Below are 26,766 nucleotides of genomic sequence, written 5' to 3'. Positions count from 1 at the left end.
GGGCCACGCTGCAATAATTCCCTGCCACGTTGATGGATATTCCTGCGTCGGCCTTTCGAGTTGTTTTGTGTGCTGTCCTGCTCTAGCTTACCCGTCTGTGCTAAAGGCTGAGAAAAGGAGTGCTTCTTGTGTTGGTGGAGAGGTTTTGGTCATTTAGTAAGGTTTTGGTGAAACCTAAAGAAGCTTTTTGGTCATTTGTGCCAAATAATAAGTTTGTAAAATGTATTCTGAGGATTTTTCCTAGTACCGTAAACGTCCCGTTTGACATTTGGGGAATGAGGGGATGTTTGTTTGAAACTTGGGGTGTAAGGAATGTGAGTGTTGCTCTGCTGGCTGGCTCTTTTCCATGTTAACATTTCTGCAAACGTTTCCGAACTAGATAATGAGTATGCATTTCAACCACACAGGTCCTTTGCTTGTTTCAAGGTCATGTAAACTAAAGTCATTGTTTCAGTTAGAAGTAGTTTGCATTGAGCAAGGGGGGGGGGTGGAGAGAGGTGGAGGCACTATGAGGCACTATTTTGCATTGTCATGGCAATTCCCATTTCATTGCACAGAGAGTGCAATCTTGCATATGGTGCCTTTTAATGTCAACAAGTGTTATGACTGTTGATACCGGCGGTTGCTGTTTAGTATCTGCCTCTGTGAATTATGTCATCGAGCTGCAGTTTCTCTTTGCAATTCCCTTTTCTTTTTCCATCTGGGAAATGTGACCCCGGGGATTTCAGCAGAATCGGTTTACATGCCCACATTGTCCGCCTACCATGAATATTTAAATGAGAACAGCAAGCTCCTCCACCTACGTAACTTAACCATGGACCTACTGCATTATGCCAGAGCTTCTCAACTCCATTTGGGACATAACACAATCTTCTTGAAGATTGCCTCAGGTTAACCTATTATAAAACAATACCACACAGAAAAAGATGTGCTTCAAAATACCAAATCTCTAGACTCCAATATCCTGTTACATGTCAAATACATTAGATTAGATGAAACCTTATAATGTGTGGAAATGTTGATGGAAAATGGTCTCCTTCTACTCAATGTAATACATTAACACTGTCAGATGGCTGCATTGTATTGCTGGTTAGTGGATTGAGTAGTCAATGTCCTGAGAAATATTGTAATGATAGGATGGAGACACAAGATGAAGACAGAGATGAGTAGTGCTCCATAATAATAATTATAATAATCATAATATTACTGTAACACACACACACACCATAGAGTGAACCAATCACAACGGGGCAGGCATGGTGCCTAGGGTGGAGGACGAGGATTAGGCTATCTGATGGAAGCGGACATTTCAAGGAGCTTTGGGATCCATATTCAAGCAGACTCTGATCTTCTCTATTCCTAGAATTCTTCTCAGAGTTAACCCTCCAATGTAGAGCTACATTTAGCGACAATTACACCAGAGAAAAAAAGCCACTCTTTGGCAATATACATTTAGCTATTTGTATTTTTTGGGATCTACCGGGACGTGCAGGATTCCAAATGTATGGGGCCATCATCTATTTTTTTGCTTCAAGGTTCACAAACAGGGTGGCCGTAAAGCAATCATCTGTAAAACGAACGAGGGAGTTTTTCAGGGTCAAAAAGTATTCAAAAGGCCAACTATATTCTGTCCAAGAAAGTTTGTGGTGAAAATACCACAAACATTCTCACTCGTAATGCCGCTTCTCTCTTCAATCCGCTTGTTAAGTCTGACGTCAAAAGTGACGTTTAGCCATTTCCGAGTCCAAACCAGAAATTCCCCGCACCAGAGTACCTGTGAACTACAGCGGTAGAATGACAGTTTAATCGTTTTTTAGACTCAGATCTATTCATACAACAAGGGACACAGCACTTTCCCGTTTTCTCCATATTGTCAGGGTATTTGAGCCTCGGAAAAGCGCTATATAAATATAATGTATTATTATTATTATTATTTCGGCATTTCGAAGACAGCGCCTCAGCCAACGTTGGACCCGGAAACACGTCACGACTTAACAAGCGGATTGTCCTCAGCTCTCCACAGCTTTGTGCTTTGAATTATCATAATAATCATATATGGGTAGAAAGCGCAGCTTCTCTACTTTCAGGGACCATTGGAATTGTTTCGATAGCACATAGTTTAGGAATTATTGTAATGAGAACAACTAGTGTAAAATGCTGTTGGCGGTGACATGGTTGGTGTTTAGGGTTAAAAAGAGTATCGCGATTCATTTTTCATCTCATCGATTTGAATCGTCACATATTTGTAGCGATAATTAACTGTCTCGCGATGCATCATTACATCCTTAGCTGTGACAATGCAATACATAACTGTTTTATCTCTTCTGTCTATAGGACCCCAATTGAAATAAGCCAGTGGCTTTCTTGGGTTTTTATCCTTTTAGTTGACCTTGTATGTAATATGTACTTTCATGTACCTACTTCTGCAAACCTTCTAATAAAGTTTTCAATCAATCAATCAATCAATAATTATATGGAAAACAGCATACCGACTTGCTGGGCGGGCATTTTAAATGTATATGTCATGTAGGGTTACTTGTATATTTACAAGTACATAGTGTACCAAAGTCATGTTGATCCAACTGTTAAAATGTTAATGAGTGGCAACGATGTGATGTAAGGTGGCAAAGAAAGTTAAACCAGACACACATATCAGTGACAGAGGTGAAGTGTGGGTTGGTGGTCTCAATATAGAATCATTGAGGGTGACGTCTTCTGTCCAGAAAAAGCCCTTGCAGTGTGCAAAAAAGCCATGTTATTCTTAGTACTTGCATCTGAATGATCTTCAACGTTTAGGTACAAATACTGTACATTTCACAAGGATGGCATTGTAACTCAATAACCATCTCTCAACGTTTAGAAAAATGAAATCTATGCCTATTTTTTTACTCAAAGGGAAACTATCCATCTCATGGCGGGAATTAGATTAGAAAGTATGTTATATATTATATATTTTCTTGTTTAAAGGAAGGGTCTAGTGGTGTAGTCATGTGTTTTTCTTTGTTGCACAATGTTGACACAACATAATACTACATTGCAATGCCACCATAATGATAATGCAAGTAAACATGGTGTTGCCTATTAAACAGATTGTCGTTATCAAACTGTAAAAACATACATCCATGACCCCTTTGGTCTTTCCAAGTCTCCAGCTCTTTCAAGGTCTTTCTCTAGGTTGTATCACCTTATCCTCTCGATTGCCATCCAATCAGGCAGAGTAACCTGACCCAGGGCAGACAGGCACAGATAACGGCCCAATGGCATCTCCCCTTCTCTCCATGAGACTGGCTGATAATTGCAGGTGTTAACAGACAGGCAACTCAGCAGTCAGCCCTGTTGGCCAAGCTCCCTCTCTGTCAGAGCTAGAAGGTTCCTCTAACTTCACATAGCCAGCAGATTTTCTTAAGTGAGGGAAATAGAAAAATGCACCTCTTTAAGTTTGTTGGACTCTGAAGTTCTTGGTGGGGCCGTACCTTGCGAGGACCAGTGTCTTGTGAGGACCAGTGAATTCTCCTTGTGGGTCCTTGAGAAGGGGCACCATGAGGAGATACATGCAGGTACCTCGCACGGAAGCTGACGGAGCGTTCAACTACAGCAGAGCCTGGGATAGACGATCCCTCCTGAGTCTTGGTAGGTTTGATGTACAGATAAACAGGAATAAGAACGTATGTACACATCCAATAGGCAGCTTCAGGCAGATGCTGGAGTTCTGGAGTCATAGAAGAAGAGGAATGCAGTTTAAGTGTGTTTATTTAGTTTATTTTCAGTGGCTTTAGGTTAATATATGAATGGAGGTGTGTCGAGGGCTTGACCACTCACTAACCAATCAACATTTTCTAATGTCGTAGCTATGAGGAGCACAACTGTATGTGTTTGGTGGCTGTTTTTTCTTCAATTTGGATCACCAATGGTTGAGTGATTGCACATCACATTTCCTGCCTTGTAATAACATCAGACAAGATGGGTCATGAACACCTTTGCATAAACCGCGTCTTGTTGGTAGACAAGTACAATGTTTCATTCTTCTCCAAGCTGCTTCGTTGATACAATGCTCTACAATGTTCTCCAAGCTGCCTTGTAGGTACAACATTTGTATATTCGCAGAATGTTTCCCTTCCTTGGCTCGAATAATGCAGACAAGCAAGAATTAGCAGTGGACACACAAGTTATTAGGAACATCTCTGAATCTGAATGCAGTACAATTATCAACAATTTGACTATGAGATAAAATGTTGCCTAAAATGGGCTTGAGTTTACTAAGTGGAACTGTGGGTAAACACAGAAGAATGACAGCTCTCAGCTCTGCCTGGCTCTCATTTTGACACAAGGTGCGCTGGCTCTTGCCTTTAACATTGAAGGGATAGTTGGTTGGTTGTGCTTTATATTTTCCCACCGGAGCACCCTGATGCTTGTTTTTAATGTGGTAGGCCTACATACAACTGTTGAATTGTATCTGCATCTCAAAGCTCGCAACGAGCCTCATGTTTTTGGAAGAAATGGTCTCACACTCACACGAGCTACGTTTTGCACATTTAATTTTCTCTAAAATGAAAGCAGATTAACGAGCAAATGTCAGGTCCAGATGTGGTGGTGTAAATCTCTCTCTTAGTAACATGACACCCTTGTGTGTCAACATTTTCTGTAACCACAAAAGCCAATGTCAATCATTTATTTTCATAATTTACAGTGCCTGCAGATGCATCCTAAAATGTAGCTCACTTACACATTTAATTAGGTACCAATCTCTCAGGACCTGCACAAAAAACGGAGCAGATTGATTGAGTGACTGTTTTGGAAGGTACCACATTGCAGTGGCGCTAATCATTGTAGCTTTAATCCAGCTTACTGTGTAGAGTGAAACACTTGTGGTTGTGTACCGTCCGGTACTGTATTAAAATGACCCAGCAGACAACACAAAGATGTTATTCATCATGTTGTAATCATTCGGTCATTGTCCTGCTGTATGATGAAGAGCTGTCCAATGAGATTGGAGGCATTTGTACTTGGGCTTGTTTCTGTACACCTGTCCACAAGACCTTTTTCCAGAACTCTGCTGCCTTTTTTTAAGTAACATAGCCATCCTGTTTTTGTTGCCAACTAGTGGTTTGCACCTTGCAGTGTAGCCTCTGTAGGCTGGGGTAGTGGTGGTCTAGTGGATAGTGAGTTGGACTTGTGATCGGAAGGTTGTGAGTTCAAATCCCCCCTGAAACCACACCACTACTAGTGTGCCCTTGAGTAAGGCACTTAGCCCTCAGTTACTCCAGGGGGAATGTCCCTGTAATTCGTAATTGTAAATCGCTTTGGATTAAAAGCGTCTGCTAAATGGCAAAATTATAGGTGAATATGGTAAATTCTCTCCGACACATTCACACTTACCTCCTGTACTGTAGAGTGTTCCTGATCTGTGGGACAGTTGTTTTGTGGCTTTTCTTAGATAAATCCTGCACTTCTTTCTTGCTTTGTGTAAAGGTACACCATGTTGTGGAATGGCTAGGTAGTGGCATTCTTGCTGCTTACATTTCAGTCATTTCCTGCGCTTGTGCTAGTAGTCGGGGATCCACAGGCTCAAAACACTGTAGGCCTACAGCTAAACTCATCATAGGGACAACAATCCATTGAAAGTACTCAAAATAAAGTAACCTCTGTCCAGTTCTCTGAAGTTTTCAAAATAACCCGAACCCTTTCCAGGTCTGTATCCCTGATATACTTCCAAAGCACCAGGGGGATACATGAAATCACTCGCGCCTAATCCTGCAGGACTGGGCCATTTGGCAATGGCACAGAAATTAGTTTAGCAGATAAGAGTCCCCTTAATCCATTTTAATTTACACACACATACACACACTGTTTTGGCTGGCCAAAATCGTTGCTCTATTGTCAGGGTGCATTAAGCATCAACCTCCCTGTCCGTGGGTCTTGCGAGCGTGTAATATAAATAGGCGTGATTGAAGCATGACCTCCATCTAATGATTTCACCCCTGCCCCAGTCAAATCCCCCATGATGCTTTTCAGCGGTCAGCTTCTGCTAGTTGTCTGTGTGTATCGAACATCTGTGTGTATTGTCTGTGTATATCTAACATCTAATCATTCAAGTCAAATGCCATGTCATTTATGCAATGTTTTGGTGTAAGTGTGTCATACAGCAATTACAGCAGGGAGAAAAGGTGTGTTTTAGCAAATGTTTTAAAAGCCTCAATGCTCTGGGCGGATCTGACGTGGATGGGCAGGCTATTCCAGAGCCTAGGGGCTGCTTTAGAGAAGGCTCTATCCCCTCTCGTTTCGAGTCTGGTCCTAGGGACCTCCAGCAGTAGTTGGTCAGCTGACCTAAGGGCTCTGGATGGGGTATGGTGGCGCAATAGGTCAGCCAAGTACGAGGGTGCCTGCCCGTTAAGTGCTTTAAAAACAATCAAAAGTAATTTAAAATCGATACGGAAGCGGACAGGGAGCCAGTGGAGTGAAGCCAGGATTGGGGTTATGTGGTCCCGCTTTTTGGTACCGGTGAGTAGTCGAGCAGCAGCATTTTGAACTAGCTGCAGCCGACGGAGCAGAGACTGGTCAGAGACTGGAGCAGAGACTGGAGCAGAGACTGGAGCAGAGACTGGAGCAGAGACTGGAGCAGAGACTGGAGCAGAGACTGGAGCAGAGACTGGTCAGAGACTGGTCAGAGACTGGACAGAGACTGGTCAGAGACTGGTCAGAGACTGGTCGATGCCAACATACAATGAGTTGCAGTAAACCAGCCAGGCTGGCGATCGAAAAGAAAAAGATAGAAAGTCAGAAGATAGAAAGTCAGAAGATAGAAAGTCAGTGCAAAACATGATTCTCTCTCACTTCAAACTAAAAAAACAGGTCTGAAATCTCGGTGTAATTCTAAATCAGCCTACTATCACCTGAAAAAACATAACAAGAATGAGAGGTTTCATGTGTTCAAATTTCGACCAATTTGTACTTGACCAGGTTCTATTGGGGAAAAACATGTCTCCTAGAGAATCCAAAATTATTCTAATCCCCAAACAAATTACTACTCAGATTTTTCTTTACTTCAAGCCGTCGCAGTAAAACATACTGTATGCCCCCGAAACGTTGTGTATGAAATGAACTCCATTAATCGACACTGATTACACTGTAGCATATTCACAAGCTCCCTGGTGTCCTCTGTGGTGGGACACTGCTGGATCCATAATGAACGCCTTAAAGCCAGGGCCTAGATACGTTTCCCGCTGACAGGCCTTTGATATGAGTGTTAGTATTTAGTTTATTAATCTCCAACCCCCGGGAGACTCAGCAAGCTGCATGTGTGTAGAGAAAATAACGTTGGACCTTACTTTACCTGTACTGTATCTGTTCTCACTCTAGTATACCAGGAATGCCCCCTCAGGTCAGGTGTCTACGGAGGGGCATCTGGGAAATGGAGTCCTTGCCCTTTCTCAAGTTCATTCATGAGTTTGAAGAATGACCATTTATAATTGTCCTGTCTGAAATAATATGATGGATTGTGTTAATATTGCACTGTACTTGGAGATGGTTTACTTGGAGTATGTAGACGTTGCTTGTATCCCAGCGAAGCACCCACCTAGCTTTTAATTAGTCTTACTTTTCCCTCTTTTCGTATGATATTATTGGTCTATTTTATGACCTTATCTTGGAGTGGCAGAGCCCGTTTACCTCTCTGTATGAGGGTTAGCTCAGTTTGTAATTCATGTTGCTAACTTGCTGTGGCCTCAGTACTGACATCATGTGCTTACTCTCTGGTTCTGTTATGAGCTTGTAATGTTCTGGCATTTATGCATTATGAAAGGCATTTGTGCATTGATGATTATGGAACCAAAGGTTCTGTTATAATAGATGCATATCGCAATTATCATAAAGCAGTGTGAGTGAAATTGCCAGCACCATGACTCTATTGTACACATGTGGTTCATAGAAAGTGTGTGATTCCTAGTCGCTATTTGTTGAAGACCATTATTATTGGCGCTGCAGAATGGGGTTTAGCGGCTAATGCTAACGATTTTTCCAAATTGCTGTATCGTTGGAGGACTGACTTCCTCTGATCTTTGCTTTCGTCTGCTGCTCCTTGAGACCCATAAAACACCCTGATTGGCATTTCACTGAGGAGGACATGGCTCCAGACATGGCCATGAATGTAAATTAAACATACACATTACACACACACACACACACACATACACACACTTACACAATACTTTACAAGCTTGCATTCCTACAAATCCATACTTTGACCATGCCCCTTAAATGAGTCACCAGTCACCAGAATCACCAGTTCATATTGATTGATGAAGTGCTGTTTGATAATACAAATGCATGTTAAAGGGGTCATGTAGTCAAAACCCTATTTCCCTATTTATATTTACAAAATCACACTGTGAAATTGTGAAAAGTATGATTACCGTCCCAGTTTTAAACTTTTTTATAGCTTGTTTTTCTTGGGTGTGGTATTGGCTCCTATCTCTACCTCATCCGCGGACCTTATTTTAATACACCAATGACCACCAAGTACAACTTAATCAATTAACCCAATAATAGTACAAAAGTCAAAATAAATGTGCCAATCCCAGATTGCCCCTTTTAAAGATTGTTTCTCGATCTAATCCTCTTGTTTTGCAATCATGGTCTGTTGTTTTTATCACCTGATTATGAGCACAGCCTCATCAGCTTGTTTCTATGTTTTAATTGCCAGGTGTGTGTGGATGCTGTGGGCCACTCAGGCCTCGATACAAACGCTTGGTGGACAATATCTTCCCAGAGGACCCCAAAGTGAGTACAGCCACTGTTACAGAATACATTTGCTAAGATAGGGACATTTAGTTTTTCTTAGCGTATGCATAATACTGTATTATTTATTATTATTTTTTTTTACCTTCAACCTTTTTTGTTATTGCACAGAATACAACAAAATGTATGTTTTGCTCTTTGCACAGGGTCAGCCACAGTCAACGCCTCTGGAGCAATTAGGGGTTAAGTGCCTTGCTCAAGGGCACAATGGCAGTGGTAGATACATTGGGGTGCAAAAATGTGGGCACCCCTAGTCAAAATGCCTTTTACAATTAATATCTAAGTGAAAAGAAGCAAACCTAACCTCTAAATGGTACACGGTTAAACATGACACATTTCATCACATTTAGCCCCTTGCTAGCCCCTCTAACCTCTAGGCTACCTGCCTCTCCAAAATGTGTCCATTGTTCAACATTTAATTCCCACTATAACTATAATTTGTTCCATGTCCTCAAAGTTACATCTAGGGCTGCCAAATATAATTTTCGCTCTAAATGTGTTGAAGCCATACTTTTGTGAACACCAGACAGGAGCCTCAAAAGTTCACTTGACTCACCCTAGCTATTCAGAATGGCATGGTACATGGTTTCTAATTGCGTAGTACCAACAATACAAGGTGACCCGTCACAGACCCGTGGATGTTTAATTACCATCAGTTTCCAGCTGTCTTTGATCAGTTGATGCTAAAACCAATGTAATTATTCCCATCAAATATTTTCATCTCAAAGCTGATCGACAGCCCGAACATTTTTTGTGATGTACGATGACGATCACCATCACTATCATCAGTTGACATACCACCCCAACCACAGTCTGTTTGAACCGATGTAATACAAAAGATGAAGACTCTTCCAGAGTCTCAGGGCCAAAACTCAGAGGCTAACCAGCTACTTCCCCCAGGTGATCAGGCTCATAAACAAGCCTACTGTTGACCTACTGTAGACAACTATCAACTATTGTGTAATGTGATGTAACAATAAAAACTTGAAACATTATCAACAGCTACAGAGCCATTGCCCTAAGAGCAACTGAATATGCATACAGATACAGTAATAATGTGTTTATGAAGCAGCTGTCACTGCACTTGCAGTAATAGCAAAGATGATTGCATCTATCCAGGCCTATTGTCATCCCGGGAAAACCACTATGATGAGAAACCTGCATCACGTTCAAACACCATAATTGGGTGTCAGCGTCGATTTCAATATAATGTATAACTATTTGCAGTTGAATGAGCCTGGAGGACATCCTGAAGAAGTCACTCCCTCACACCATTTGTCAATTCCGTAGCGATTGTAATGTGTCTGAGGAGATCACACCCAGGTCATTCCACTGTGATTGCAATGTATCTCACACCTTGTCCTTTGTTGGAAATTATATTTACGGCGAGGGACAGCGTTATTGTAGTAGAGTTTTGGGTTAGGCCCGTCGCAGGCACCATTCTCCCGTGTTGTCCGTGATGCAGGTATGGTATGGTTAGAACTTAGTCATATGTCGCTTTGAATCTGTTACATTGGTTATTTTGTTGATACTCAATTCTCATTTTTGGTTAAAACAGCATGACATAATCGTGACCAAGTTATCACAGAGTTTACCATCAATATCTAATGTTCACATGCGTTGTTAATGAGGCGGAGAGAGACTCATCAGCTTCAGCTATTGGCATGAGTGTAAACTCCTCGCAAGCCGATTTATCTTAACGTGAGGGTATGGTGAGATAGCATTTAGAGTATTTTTAATGGAATCTAGCATCTGTTATGATCGATACTCTGTCACACAGAGATGAGCAAAGTATTGTCAATCATTATTAACCATGAAATGTCCTTTGGAGTCAGATATAATAACGTAATGTTGTGTAAGATATATGTTTGTTCGATCATGTCCATGACTGTAAATACTCATGGGGGAATACATGTATGTCTTATGTTTGACCTGTCATCTATTCTTCTGTGTTTTATTTTCATATTCTATAGTTTGACACGTCTATCATATTAAACGTGATAATGTAGGATAACCTGGACATGACAACTCATTAACTCTTGACCCCCCCGTTAATTAAAAAGCAGTGGGCCTCATTCATCAACATGTTTTTAAATAATGCCCACATGTTCTTTGTTCTCATAAGCAAAACCAAAGTGTGATTCATGAAACGCGCAGAGACGCAATTTTGTTCTTGCCCGCGGGTAAATGCCCAAATCTTCTTAAATTGTATGTGCATGCAGGTACTTGGCATAAGTACAACACCCCTTATTAAGCAATATCACACGAGAGGGAGTGCTGTTATACTGAATATCAGCACGGCTGTGATTCGGTCGTAGGTACGAGGCCGCAGGCCTGTTAGTTAACAGTAATAAGCGACAACAGATTATGATTTGTTTGTTTATTTAATCATAAAAATAAAAAAAATGTGTTCCGCAACTGAACATCAAATGGACTGTTGCCTAGTAACCTGAACACAAACATGTAGTCTAATTAACGGTCATTTAGTAGAACATCTGTGCGGCGGAGTGATACATATAGTTAAAGGTCCCAGTGCTGTTATACTGTATATCAGCACTCATGGAATGCCTCTTGTCCAATCAAATGACTTGGTCGGAACTAACTGTTGTATAATATCTCATATAAGGACATTTCCAAGTTGAATCAGTCCCACGCTGTCTGCCTTGGCAGGCAAAAATGGCTTGAGTCACTTGTTACTCTCAGCAAACATACAGCTGCGGTGTTTGAAGATGTGCTCTCTAGTCATGGCGCATGGCCACAACCTCTAACGACACCAGATATGGCATTGCTACATCTTCAGTTGTATGGATTGTTGTTGACATACATACAGTGTCCTGCATACGTAATAGACAGTGGAGCATTTTTTCTTGGCTCGACACCAATGATGTCAATGAAGGCATTATTAGGCTGGAAAATCCCCCCAAAATAAAGATCAGAAATGTAACCAGTACCGTAGGCTTGCCAAAATCAACAGTTTGGAAGATCATAATTTTTTTCATCATAAAATAAAAAATAAAAATAAAAAAAAGCAATGCTCAGCAATTGCAAACAGGCTTTTGGGGTGTAAATCCAAATGAAAAAAATGTCTCATTACTGTCTCATTACTTACACAGGGCACAACAGCCATTTCATAACATCACACTGTATAAGCTATCATAGGATGTTTTGCTCCTATCAATAAGTAAGGATGTTTACAGTTCATTTCTCACAGGCTGCATCAATATTGATGAGCAATAACCTATGTTGTGAACTAACATAAATCAATACATGAATCAAAGTTGTTGAAATAACAAATTATGCATTTATTAGCTTATAATAGTTTATTGTACATTGAGGATCAACACAGATGTGTTAATGTGATGCAATGTGACTCAACTAAGAAGAAATTGATGAATGCCGAAAGGTTCTTGAATAGACACGACTTAAGAGCAAATCCATGCGTATGCAAGGTTGATGAATGAAGCCCAGTATTGTATAAACATGGCAGTATCTTTTTTCTTCTTCTCTCTCTCGCGGTCATCTCAAGGGCCTTTAGTTTAAGGTGCAAAGGGAAATTTAAATGTTCACGGTCGAGACCGTTTCAAATTAATTATCACTTGGAGAGCATTAGATGTTGAAAAGAGATTTTTCTGTAAAAACATGTTTCACCCATTTTACCCATCGTGACCATAATGGTCCCCTACCATTGTCCATCCCCCAGAGGCCCATCTGTGGCAACATGTATCATACCTTTTTACTGTTGTTCCCCATCTCTCACCTTCTCTTTCTTCAACACTTTAAGGATAGAAATGATATGTTATGATGGATTGAATAGGTGTACCTTAAGGTTACTTCTTTCTTGGATTGCATTGGTGATGCAATGATCCTGAATTCAGATTACAGCACTGTCCCTTGTATTATTTTATTATTTATTTATTATTATTATTATTATTATTATTATTAACCCTTTCACCAATTTCCTGTCCATAAAAAATGTACTATGTGAAAACACTACCCTGAAATGTCTAACCTTGTCTTACTGTCTTGTGTAACTCCTTGTGGCCTCTTCCCAGGATGGCCTGGTCAAGTCGGACATGGAGAAGCTGACCTTCTATGCAGTTTCAGCTCCAGAGAAGCTGGACAGGATAGGTGCCTACCTGGCTGAGAGGCTGAGCCGAGACGTCGTCCGACACCGCTATGGGTGAGTGCAGCCAATAGATTTGTCTTTTCATTGTCAATATGGCAAGGGGTATACATGGTTGGGTATAGAACTAAATATATATATATATATATATATAGCAACACTGATTACACACCACAACTACACAATAGCACGCAGTATTAAGCAAGATTAAATTCACTTACAAGTCTAGAGATTCTTCTTTTAGTCTAGTCAAAGGTATATAATACTGTAGTGTGTAGAGGACTCAGGCACAGAGGGAGTATGTAGTTGGGACGCCGCCCGTTTATTTCTCGCCAACACAAATTAGCCCTCAGCACACCCCAAACAGGTGTGCTGGAATAGTCTTTAATCAAACATTGAACACAAATAATAATTATGTCAGTCCAGCAGTGTGTGCAGCGTGTCCGGTTCCCCAACCTTTTCGGTTCTGCGGACGTCGTTCACTGCGTGTGTTCGCTCGGGTCTGTGGTGTCACTCGCTGCTTGCATCTCACTCTCCCGTCACTGCTCTCGAGAGGGAACAAACATACAGCTTCAATGCCAAATGATGATGACATGATTGACACCAGCCGGTGTCAATCATCCCATCACCCACTCTCCACCACAGTCCCCTAGATCCCTCTACAGGCCACAAATACACAGCTCCCCACAAATTCACTGGCAGATCAATGCTCCTTATATCTAGCCGACACCAAAAGAACACGCCCCGCTATTAGGCTTGAATCGGGCTGGATATTCACAATCACCCAGCTAACACTGATTGGATAAAATCAGATTGTTAAAATTGACCACTGTTACATTTGTCCCCGGTTCTCTTTATATCATTATTCCATTGAAGATTCTCTATGTTTGAACAAAATAATTGTAAAAGATAAAAGATTAAACACACATTCATTATATTATGCCAAGTCATAGAAGCAGATCCCAATGTTGATAGCATAATACAGAACATTTTGACTTGCAGACCCATAGGCCTTTCACACCGGCAAGGCTCCGAGAATGATGAAACGTTTCTAGTCACTAATGATTAGATTTAGATTAGATTACATTTTGTCTCCCTCCTTCTTGCTCTTGTCTTCACAGCCTAGAATATGACACACCCACTGACGACGTCACGGTTCATCAGGAAAAAACAACTCGTTTTTGGTTCCAGCTGAGAACCAATTTTTCTGGTTCCGAACCTATTTATTTTCGGTCTGAACGCGCCAGCCGGTTCAAAATTAGTTTCGGGAATCAGAACTGGCACGGGGCATTGCCGGTGTGAAAGGCCTATTAGTGAGTTTCTGTTTTCAAGACGGTTCTTCTCCAAGGGCATGTTTGAAACCTGTGTGCCCTCTGTGGCGAAGGCTCAGTTAGGGACACATTGAGGACACAGGTTACAGAATGTGGCTTCTGGATCTCATCTACATAATAGGCCTAACATATTACCATGTATTATCTAGCAACCAATAACTGCGTACTAAATGAGACATGGGCTTAATAACTTAATAACTGCCAATTATGGTTTTGAACCTAATAATTAATAATTTAATTTAATTTTAATAATAATTTTGCCATTTAGCAGACGCTTTTAATCCAAAGCGACTTACAATTACGAATTACAGGGACATTCCCCCTGGAGTAACTGAGGGCTAAAGTGCCTTACTCAAGGGCACACTAGTAATGGTGTGGTTTCAGGTGGGATTTGAACTCACAACCTTCCGATTACAAGTCCAACTCACTATCCACTAGACCACCACTACCCCATACCTACTGATCCAGCCTGTCTAATCCTTTCGCCATATGGCTAGCTACCTTGAACTCTTATGTTATGTATCATTACACTCTGAGTTTTGAAACAAAAACGTAATTTATCCTCTCTTTATGACTTTATAGGATGCCATTTTGATAACAAGTGTTATCTTATCATTTAATGATAATGCCCCCAATGGTGCTTACTGGAAGATTCAGACGTTGTGAAATACACCTGTAGCCAATTCCATTTTCATGTTTTGCAACAATCTGGTTGCGAAGGTCTTGAGACAGCTCTTTGCTTTTACCCATCATTAGATGTTTGTTGTGTGGCACCTTGGTCTTTTGGATTAAGTATGTCCACTCAGTATAGACTTCCACCTTTGCCCTTTCGTGTCCCTCCTATTACTCACACCAGGCCAGTCACTTATAGGATACGTGTGGTAGGAAGCACTGGCAGGAAGTGATGTGATGTAGGAGAGGATGCAATCTAAAGCCAATGGCTATGCATGCGACTGGCAATTTCAACCGGTAAACGAAGGGCAAGTTTGACACCAGACCTTCCAATAATTCGGACAGAAGTGTCCTATAGGAAATTATTATATTAGATTTTTTTCATATAAGATCTGTAGACCTCTTTCCTCATGGATAACCCTAATATTGACTATTGACCCATGTGTAGGTATGTGGTGATCGCCATGGAGGCTCTAGACCAGCTCCTGATGGCCTGCCACTCCCAGAGCATCAAGCCCTTCGTCGAGAGTTTCCTCCACATGGTGGCCAAGCTACTGGAGTCCCGTGAGCCAGACCTGCAGGTCCTGGGTACCAACTCGGTAAGCACAGCTCTCGCATCAGTAAGAGGGATCATCAGTCTCCTGACTTGGTCAAGGGGGGCCCCCCATGCATGCAATTTTTGGGTTGACACGGTTGCACCTATATACATTTTCCCAACTGATTTGAGAATGTTCTTATGATGTTTTCTGATGAGACTTCAATGTTTCTGCTAAAATGTGACACGATCATGTCGGCAATTCTCAAGTCGCGCAAGATTAATGGCAAAAACACACACAAAACAGTATACAATATACACATTTGGAGGTGGCATTCAAAAGTTGTCATGTCGGGGAGGCTGTGGCGCAAGGTTGCAAGGTTGGCAGATCGGCGGTTCGAACCCCGGCTGGCCACATGTCGAGGTGTCCTTGGGCAAGACACTGAACCCCAAATTGCTCCCAATGAATGAATGAATGGACTTTATTGTCATTGCTACAGTACAGGTACCAAACAACGAAATTTAGGAGGGGTGGCTCCCCTGGTGTTAGGAAAGGAAAAAAAAAAAAAAAAACTTTAAAAAAAAAAAACACAAGAAGGGAAGGAGCTGGTTTACATAAATAAAGGCTATGTACACTATCCACTGTACTATACTGTACAGATAGACGACTAGGGTTGTCATATTGCACAATAGTATTGTTTCACGTTATTTAAATGAGCGGGCCGGTGCCCTGGACGGTAGCTTGTCGTCATTGGTGTGTGAATGTGTGTGTGAATGGGTGAATGAAAGGCCATTGTAAAGTGCTTTGGAATAAGGCGCTACCGGTATATACATTTACTATTATGTAGGGGACAGCTGTCATGTTCAGTTGTTGTTCTGACGGGCCTCTGTCAGACAAGTTTCTGTGAGTGCCTGAGGGAGAGTTAGTAGGTTGTGGTAGCAAGTGTCTGTTGTCAGATTGGAGGAGGTGTTGGGCAAATGGAGGCATTCTGTTCTTCTTTCAGCCAGTGGACAGATTGAAGAATGTTGGTGAGGATGTGTAACTGTTGTACACAGGATTGGTCCCAGGATACATTGGTCAACTTGCCTCTGTTAATGTTATGTACATGTATTGAACAATTTTACATTGATATACAGCCTGCTGTTATACAACCTGCTGTCAAAAATGTCCACTGAAATTCCTGCACATTTGCATTTTCAGAATGCCTCACTGGTACATTAATTTTTTCCGGAGGCATGTTAGAATTAGCCTCTGTGCTTTAAGAGGCCGCGTCCCCTAAGCATTCTGAAGGTGAATGAGAAGTGTTTTTTCCCCCACTTCCTTATTCCGAATTTGTTTTCGTTGTCAATGCAACCTTCATTCAATTTGAGCAGGAAACAGAGCCGGTGGTTTAGATGTGAAAGCCTATGCATTATTTATATGTGGTATTTAGTGGCTGACAGAAGAGAGGGGGAAGGAAGCGTGTGCGTGTGCGTGATATGGGTGAGGGTAGTAAGAGCCTTAAAGGGATGGTACACTATATTTCATATCTTTGTTATTTAGCACAGTACAGCTGTCTCTGGCCTTGCTCAGCTCACTGTAAACGGATCCTGTCTGGCTGCCTCACCTCCTGGTATGGCAACTTCACCACTCAGGAACTCAGTGAAAACTGCTCAGTCCATCACTGGAGCTGTATGTACTCCCGGCCCTCAAAGACATCTACACCAACAGGTGTCGGAGGAAGGCCAATCGTTAAAGACCCCAGCCACAAACTGTTCACCCTGCTGCCATCTGGCAGATGGTACCAGAGCACCAGCCTGGGACCTAACTGGGTTCTGTGGCAGCTTCTACCGCATTGGCCACTAGACTGATGAACGATCAGCAGAGTCACACAAACACACCAACCGACATGCTGACTTTCATATGGACCTTACAGTACCTCTGCTATCTATACGATGTTTCGCACTATAGATAGACATTTTAGTGCACTTATTTTGCACTGCCTACAGTACTACCACCTAACCTTAAGCGTTGAAAGCTCTGATCAAGAAATGTGTAACTGCAAATGTAACTGAAATGTGCAACTGCTATTGCTAAAATGGATTTTATAATATGTATCTGTTGTTCCTTGTCTGTTTTTATTGTGCTCTGTTCTCCTTATTGTTCCTTATCTGATTTGCTCTGTGCTCTCTCTCTATAATTGTCTTTCTTGTACTGGTGTGCTATTTTGGCCAGGTCTCCCTCGAGAAAAGAGATTTTAATCTCATGGGACTTCCTGGTTAAATAAACAAAATATACATATTGTTAATTATTGCTTGTAGCCAGTATTGTATTTACAGTATATTTTTTTAGCATTTAAGTATATTTTGTCATATATTGTCACTGTGCAATCTCCCTGTGCTTCACTGGTCTGCTCACAGAGTACGTGACAATAAACCACTTTGACTTTGAGGTGAAAGCCATGTTAATTAGATTGTCCTTATGGTTACTAAGCCAAACCATTCACTTGTAAACCAATGTTTATTTCTCATGATTTCACATTCATCTGGTGCCACACAGCGCATTTCCCTATTGAAACCCTTGTATCCCCTTGGAATTGTTGGAAAGTGTAATTATTATCTTATTGTGCTTAACCATGAATAAGGGAAGTTTATTAGGTGTAATTCGTGGTCGGTCTCCAGAATAACAATTGACACACATTTCCCTTCCTATCCACCAGTTTGTCAAGTTTGCCAACATAGAGGAGGACACGCCGTCCTACCACCGCCGCTACGACTTCTTTGTGTCCCAGTTCAGTGCCATGTGCCACTCCACACACGACGACCCGGAGATTAGGACCAGGTGAGCAAGCACTCTGGAACAGTCTCTCTTTCCTGTGTTAAAATAAGAAAAAACATGAAATTCAAGCTAAATATCATGTCGTCGGTCACTACGATTGAATAAACACTGTTCTTTATGACACTGTTTAGGATTCAAACCCACAACCTTTTGATTTGTAGTACAATGATCTGTCCCCAATGTCACTAGTCCGTTGCTGCAACACAAGGGTAATGATGGGGTTCATTTGGGATTGTGCATAAAAGATACAAAAGTGGACCACGCTTCTAAAAACACATCCAACATTGTTGAGTGTTAATTGCTCCGTAGGAATAGCATCAGTGTTCCATGAAATTAAAATGCAATTTTCCATGGACATATCGTGACGTTAGAATTATAAGGTTCTATCTCCATTTTTGTCAAAATTGAGTTTTTTACATAATCTGATCCATTAGGTTTTTATTAATGCCTGTGTGGTGTTATTAAAACGTTTTTAAAATGTTAACATTTTTGAGTTAGTAATTCATAAAATACAAAGGTTCCATCTCACAAAACATAATGGAATGTAAAAACTTTGACGCTCAATATCTCTGAACTACCCTAAATGGAGATAGAACCTTATAATTCTAAGCTCACGATATTTACATTTGAATCAATCCCTAAAATGTACAAAAGAGGAGATTTGCTAAATTTTACATTGAATATACTGTAGTTTCAACTAGAACATGAATTGATTGACGAAAGGGTTTGTTCAGAACCAAAACATATAAGGATACAGTATGTCCCCAGAATGTTCTTACATTTATTAAAAATGTTTAAGAAGGTTGACCTAATGAAGTTTCTCCCCCCTGTATTTCACCTATCTGAGCAATTGGGCTGATATGATTTTGCAATTGGGCTGATATGATTTTTGGATTACAATTAGCATTTTAGAATAGGATAATATTTGCCTGAAGAAGGTCTATGACCGAAAGCTCAATTGACCGAAATTTCCTGGGCTTGCAAAATCTTATTTTGGTGATAAAAGTAAAACAAATGGTTTGTACTAGTATGATAGATGGATAAATAAATAGATCGATGGAGCGAGAGAGTGTAAATGTGCTTGATGTTAAAAAAAAGTATCTGTTTAAAAAGTCTATTAAGTAGGTCCAGTTGGTACACATTTTGTCATGCTTAAAATATTATGAAAAAGTGGATATATTTTGAAATGTCCCCATTCAGAGTGAATGGCTTTAGGAATTAATACAATTTCAGGCTAATTCAAGTATACCTCAAAAAGTATGAATGGTATGTAAAGATTTTTTTCAAGCAACTTAAGTTAAACAAGTCTGATTTAAAGTTAATAGTTTAAGCAGTTTAGGCTGTGCACTCGGTGGTATATGCACAAATAGGATGTCATGCCAATTCAAGTAAAGCTCAAATAGTCAAACTCAAACATCTGAATTGAAGTTCAGTAAAAACAATGTTTGCATGTCAATCTTCTGAATTTTAAGAGAATGTGTTAAATAAAGAAGGTTCTAGGGGAGGAGTGGGCCTGGATTCTACTCAGTATTCAAATTGTATCTCTAAAAGAATGTCTAGTGGCTAGATAAATTGTCATGCTGTTTGTTAATGAGAAACAATTTGACCTTGTTGTAAGCAGAGCTCAAGCAACAGGAGCTTCAGCAACATGTGTAGACTATAGATCATGAATGTTGCACATATCAAGAACTGTCCAAAGCTACAGCAATGACACCCCTATGAAAGTAATTAATTTGTAGCCAACTATGATACATGATACATGATACGACAGACAGGAGAAAAAGAAGAGTAAAATACTGACAGTGAGGCAACTACAAATTACTTGTTGGATACGGTCAGTAAAACAGTGAAAATATAACCATTTATTTACAGACTAACAGTTGTGAGTTGTATGTATTAGGCCTCCAGAACAATGTGAATAAAAGCATATCAACACTGATCACAGTATGAGAAGGGCTGATCTGTTATACTGTCCCTCGCTGTCCCTCATTCTAGTCCCCCCTGCGTGCTCCCATTATCCCTTGAGACCCTTGTCAGATGGATTATTCTCATTGCACATGGCATGTAAACTTGTTTTGATTGATTCATGAAAGCAATCATTTCAACCGTGTGAAATATGTACTGTATGTTCAACGTGAACTTTGACGCAGGAAATTAATGACACAAATTGCACTCTTTGCATTGCAAATCAGGGACCTTGCGATAGTATGCGCCTTAGTGTGCTACGCCACTTAAGTGCCCACAATGAGAAATGAGAAGAGGATGTAGTTCCTTTGATGTTTTTTCCTTGAAGTCACTGTTCTTAATATAACTGCTCACTTGAAGATATCTCTAGAAATGGGAATGTGGTAAGTTTACTGCAAATGCTCAGCAAATACTACTCCTTTTTCATTCACAAACTGTCCAAATATAGTCAAACCCCTCTAAGTCCATTCTTTAAAGGTTGCATCATTTTAATTTGGGATAAAGTAAGGAGCAACAGCGACAGCTATGTCTCTCGGTACCACCAAGACAATAGCTATTCCTTTCAGTACCACCAAGTATTTTTTAAACATGTTTTTATCAATGTATTTTATATTCCTTCCTCCAAGAGTGTTCTGATTGGTCTGTTTTCTGCCATCACCTTTATGGTTCTCTATCTAGCAGTTTTTTTATTCAACCAGTATCATATAGGCTGTTTTTTGGATGGGTAAGAATAGGTCTGTCGGTTGGGAAAAGCTCGTCCCCCTCAATCTTTTGCAAGTTTGACTGTTTTCAATTTTACCCTCGCCTTGTCCTATCCCACAGAAAACTATTGAATAATCTGTCCCAAACACCCAAGGTGCTTGTTTTAATAAAAAGAGGCAATGTCTGAAAAAGAAACAGAAACCTGGGATGTATGTTCATCCTTATGGTGTCAATGGTGTACACCCATAATTTAAGTCACATAATAATTCTAAGTTCTTCGGGATCATTATATCTAAATATTTAACTCTGTCTTGATCCCATTCCCATCAATAATGACCTTTTAACTGTGAGGGTATAGGGTCTCCCAAGGTCACATTTCTGCATATTCAGTTTATATCCTCTTAATAAACTATATTCCGTTATTCTGTCTATAAGTGCTGATTTCTCCAAGTTTGTGATGTACAATACTAAGTCGTCCACATATAAAACTAGCTTGTGCCTTTCACCTGTTATTTCTACTCCTTCTATTTCCTTCTCTAACATAATGTCACTGCCAGTGGCTCGATACAAAGTGCAAACATCAATTGAGAGAGAGGATGTCCCTGTCTAGTTTCCCCATAACAGCTCAATACTATCTGAGCAGGTTCAATTCACTTTAACCTGGGCTCTGGATCCATTATACATTGCCTGTAACCAATTAATAACAGTGTAATGAAAACCAAAGCCTTCTCTGCATTCAAAGTAAGTTTCATTGCCTGGGTCCTGTCTTTACTTGGGTTATTTATAATGTTTAATGTGTGATGAACGTTATCTGATAGCTGCCTATTTTGTTATGAAGCCTGTCTGGTCTGTATCTATGATATCTGGAATAGTCTTTGCTAGTCTGTCACCTATGATTCCTCTAAGGAGACCTTGGTCCACATTTAATAAAGTTAATAAGATCTGAACCCCCTCGAGGGACACTAGATAACGGTGCTCAGGCCCATTTATAGCAACGTGCAGATGTGTGGTCTTCCCACACATATTTTCATTTTCATTTCATTTCATTTATTTATTTTTGCACATGGGATTATCATACATGTCATACATTTTTATGTGTCCTATACAATTAATTGATTTTCCCATGGGCAAAAAAGGAGCAGGAAGAAGAAAAATCGTATAATTACCTGCCCCCTATTCATCATCAACAAAAATGTCACTTGATGGTCGGCGCACAACCAGAATTTGCACAAAATAATTTATATATTACAAAAATTAACAATGAAACCTACCAAGACCAACAAAGAAACAAACAATGAGCAAATGAACAATAACAAGGGAACAAGGAAAGTCATGTAGTCATGAGGGTGTAATTTAATCTAATCTACACTGACTTGGTGGCACACAAACTAAGGCAATGCAATATCCTACAAGAGGTTATAAGGTGAAATCAAATGTTAAATATGATCCTATTCTATCAAAATAGTGAAAATACCACCGCTCATCCATGATCAGACTTTGCTGGAACTGAAGAGTATCGTTAGAGTGCAAAATAACACCATCCGCACACTCAAGCACTGTGCAAAAACATTGTTTTATTGCGAGCTTTCGGTCATAAACCTTCTTCAGGCAAATATTATCCTATTCTAAAATGCTAAATGTAATCCTGATTGTAAAATCGTATCAGCCCAATTGCTCAGATATGTGAAATACAGCGAGGAGAACTTCATTAGATCAACCTTCTTAAACATTTTTAATACATGTAAGAACATTCTGGGAACATACTGGGAACTCCTTATATGTTTTGGTTCTGCTCAAAAAACTTTTTGGCAATCAATTCATGTTCTAGTTGAAACTATATTCAATGTAAAAATGTATTTAGCAAATCTCCTCTTTTGTACATTTTAGGTGTTGATTCAAATGTAAATATGACCATGGGAAATTGCATTTTAATTGAATGGAACACTGATGCCATTCCTTCTGGGCAACATTTATCACACATTTATTTTCATCCTATGTTTAATTATTTGGCATGACGACCTTAAGTCAACAATAAGTCAATTGACAATTAAGTCAATCTAACAAACTGTTAAATCCAACCGACATCTTACTAACCAACAACCGTCAACAAAATGTCAATCCAAAAGACATTCTCACTCAACAGTTCTCACCCACAAACATCTGTTTGGTTAGTTTTCGATCGCACAACTGTGACACAATACAAGACACTCATTGATTTGAATTGTCTGCGTTTGACAAAAATTGCAGTGTCTGCTTGGCTTTAGACACATGAGTTCTCCCCCCCCCCCTCTCTCTCCCTCTCTCTCCCTGTGAAGACGGCAACCCCCCACCATTTTCACTGTATATTATAAGCAGAAATATCACTCCAGCAGCTCTCTTTCCAGTCACTAGTGTGGGTGGTCTAGCAGGAGCCAAGGAACATGGGGTAGAATGTGATAAACAATATGACTTATCGCTCGTTTTTTATTTCATTTTTCACCGTCCATATGGTCATACAAGTAGGTGGAACGTTTCCGAATAAGATTGTTACAGCTGATGCTTAATACGACCTCAGACAAGGTCAGTCATACTATGGTTTGGAAAGGGAACATCACGCTCTACGAGTAGAGATTGATGAGATTCTCAGGCGTATCTAGAGGTCATTTGGATGCATTGGTAATATATTCCCCTCTTGTCTATGTGTACAATGTAGCATTGATGTATTATAATGCTTAGAGATTACCACTTTTTGAATTGTTCTATTTTCGATTCAGTTTCTAAAATAACCATGATTATCTATCGCGATGATCAAATGTATTCAAAAATGATTCACAAATAGATAATAATCACTGGCATTTAATCAATTGGTTTCGTCAGTTGAATGAGTTGTTTTTCCCATGTCTGTAGGATCCGTGTGGCTGGGATCAAAGGTCTGCAGGGTGTGGTGAGGAAGACTGTGAACGATGAGCTGCAGGCCATCATCTGGGAGCCCCAACACATGGACAAACTCATCCCCTCCATGCTGTTCAACATGCAGGATGCTGAGGATTTGGACAGGTACTATATAAGCGAATACATCTCAAACTTTCCTGCATCCTTTTTTAAGATGAGGAGAATGACACTCCTCCTTTTGGTATTTAGTATATTTGGAAAGAGGGATGAGACAGACGAAAGGGAAACAGGAAAGGGTTAGTAACCAGAACAGGAAATGTGTGGAGTGCCAACCGCTGGGCTAGAGTGTGGTACCTGTGGTAGTCCCAATCTCATATTTGTCCATGTTTTTATTGGATAGAAATATTAAGAGAAAGACAGGGAAGTAAGGAGGAGAGGGTATGTCAGCAGGGCATGTGCCGGATTCGAACCCATGGGCATATGTGTTCATTGTTCATTCATGTGTTCAACATCCCTTGTCGGTGAACGTGTTCTCAGTTGACCAAAGTGTCCCAAATCTGGGCTGAGAATTGACTAGATTAATCAAATTGTTATTGAGTAGAAAGAAATCTATTTGTGAAAAGGTGTGGTGTCTGTGTGAGAAGAAGGAGAAGGCTTTACTTTGTGGGTTAATAAATCTCCAGGGGTCTGAGAGTCCTAATTGTGATGCATTGTGTAGTATTACCGTGGCCGATTTGGAGAGAGTAGACTGTTGAATTGCCCCTGCTGTATGACATGTGCTATACAAATACATTTGCCTTGCCTTGCCCTGCCTCGCCTCATTTTGGTACATGATCTAATTAATCTGATCTGTCCACAATACCCTTTTCCAGACCTCTGCAGGCTTTTTATTTTTTAAATATTTTATTTTTATTTTTATAAAGCTAACTGTATCCTGACCATTTATTTAGGATAAGTAGGTGTTTTGCACCTTACAGTGAAGACTGTAGTTTGGCTAGTGACGTATTCTGCGGTTGGTAGTTTCTGATCTGTGGGACAGTTGTTTTGGGGGTTTTCTTAATTATGGTGAGGATTCTTTGACCGTCCCCTGTAGAAGTCTTCTTACCAGCCTGTTTGCGATAGTTGAGTTCACAATTATTTTATTTTATTTTTCAATAATGTTCTTAACTGTTGATTTTGGAAAGCCTACTATTTTGGCGTCAAAACGTTTCTTCCTGATTTTTCAGCTTCTTCTATGACATTCATTGGCACCTCTTTGGTCCTCATGTTGATAAACATAAATAGCAGACTCCAAAGGCAAATACAAAGCCCATAATCAATACTAGACATTGAGAGCTCTCTTATGCATTCACAAATGATGTGATCTAACACACCTGACCAGAAACACCTGTCACGCCTATTGTCCCATTACTTTTGGTGCCCTGAAATAGGTGTACTATGTATTCAACATGTACACAAATACCCCCCCAGGAATTAGAATCTATACTTCAACATAATTGTTTGGTTTACAATACACACTTTTGGAGTATAGAGTCAATAAAATAATATCCCATTAGCTCTGATGAGGATGAGCGGTGCACAGGAACTCAAGCTGGCTGAATTACTGTACTGCAGTAGCCCCCCTCCCCTCTCCTTGCAATCAGTCATCACCCTCCTAAAGCCTTCAGAGAATGGAAAGCTTGATGATCATTTTATACAGGAAATATAGAAATAAGAGAGGGTCGGAGGAGGAGGATCCCTCCTCCATCTTTGCTGCTTCAGCTGGGACTCGCCCACGCCAGAGACTTACCCCATGGGAGATTTAGGCACCTTGCCACACAACAGCTTGATGAGACAGGACAGGTTTGTGGAGATAGAGCGTACCTCCTCCAACCTCCTCTCCCCTACCGCACACTACCCACGCTCACCGTCGCATTCTCTCTCTTCTCCTTCCCTCTGGATGGTTTCCATGTGAACAAAGCTATTTCTGGAGACAGACTTTTACCCTCCATTCTTACCTAGAGCTGTGTAAGCACAGATGAGCACTAGTGCATGCTGAGGAATTATGGGGTTTGATGTATGTATGTATGTCAGCAGTGTGTCTCTATCATTATTTGGACATTTATTTGACACCAAACCAGATGACAATGCCCAGGGTTAGAAAGGAGGGGCATATTCCCTGTATCCTTAGTCACACACGTATTAATTCCATTAGAGGGATACAGTTCAAGAAATACATTGCTACACTGTGACAGTATGCCCCCTACGTCTGCCCAAACCACACATGGACAGGTGCACACATTTGTTATGTGCAGGGTGACTTTTTATGCCAAGACTGATTACTGATCCTAAACAGTGTCACATGAAAGGGCCTCAGCATTGACAGGCATGATGCAGTTTATCTGCAAAGAAGATGGTCTTCTTTCATCAACCCTAACCAGCTTCGGGGATGTTCTTCACCATAGGGAATCACCATGTGGCCCTGTTCCAATATTTGGAATACTCCCCAGTGACTCTCCCTCACTGGCCCCCCCAAAGGAGAAGCTAATCTAGCCCACTTTTAGAGTCTGCGCTTAGGAAGATAAGCGGCCGCTGGTTCAGTCATGCAGGAATATCGGCCTCCCCACTAGGTTCAGTCACACCCAGGACGACGATGGAGGAAGAAGATGTGTGTGCCCCCATCAGGTGGGCTTGGGGCTGGGGCAGGAATGGGGTGGTGTGGGGGAGGACTAGCACATGAGAGGACAAGTGTGCGCTGACAGTGGATGGCTCTGTTGGTGTGAAGTTTTATACTGTGTTCTGAAATTCATTCTGTATTCTTAGATACAAATGCCTTCCTGTTTCAACTACCTCTCTGTTTCTGTTGCAAACTCTTGTCTTGTCTCACATTTAGTATTATAGGGCAAACAAATACTGATAAAACAATTAATTGTCATAAGTTTCTTTAGTACACAACTTACTCTCCAAGCTTGACTTG

General features: G+C 40.6%; 2 protein-coding genes across 3 annotated transcripts in view; both read left to right on the top strand.

Annotated features, from left to right (window-relative positions):
* The window catches only part of LOC308168823 (uncharacterized protein), a gene marked incomplete at both ends in the record, with an annotated part of 28,729 nt that extends 21,273 nt beyond the window's left edge, over positions 1 to 7,456 (top strand). The window contains 3 exons of the mRNA XM_080543467.1: positions 3,533 to 3,630; positions 6,507 to 6,693; positions 7,357 to 7,456. Coding sequence (XP_080399593.1) covers positions 3,533 to 3,630; positions 6,507 to 6,693; positions 7,357 to 7,456 — 385 coding nt within the window. The remainder of the gene's footprint in view (positions 1 to 3,532; positions 3,631 to 6,506; positions 6,694 to 7,356) is intronic.
* Positions 7,457 to 12,851: 5,395 nt separating this feature from the next.
* efr3a (EFR3 homolog A) overlaps positions 12,852 to 26,766 on the top strand; it is a gene marked incomplete at its 3' end in the record, with an annotated part of 55,236 nt that continues 41,321 nt past the window's right edge. For both annotated transcript variants that reach the window (XM_080543419.1, XM_080543418.1), the window contains exons 1-4: positions 12,852 to 12,973; positions 15,368 to 15,518; positions 18,154 to 18,275; positions 23,826 to 23,975. In XM_080543419.1, the coding sequence (XP_080399545.1) occupies positions 12,867 to 12,973; positions 15,368 to 15,518; positions 18,154 to 18,275; positions 23,826 to 23,975 (530 nt within the window). In that variant the 5' untranslated portion in view covers positions 12,852 to 12,866. The remainder of the gene's footprint in view (positions 12,974 to 15,367; positions 15,519 to 18,153; positions 18,276 to 23,825; positions 23,976 to 26,766) is intronic.

The sequence above is a fragment of the Nansenia antarctica genome (assembly GCF_963989245.1).
Source record: "Nansenia antarctica genome assembly, chromosome: 12".
NCBI classification, from domain to species: Eukaryota; Metazoa; Chordata; class Actinopteri; order Argentiniformes; family Microstomatidae; genus Nansenia; species Nansenia antarctica.
This window is presented reverse-complemented; position numbering and strand designations above follow the sequence as displayed.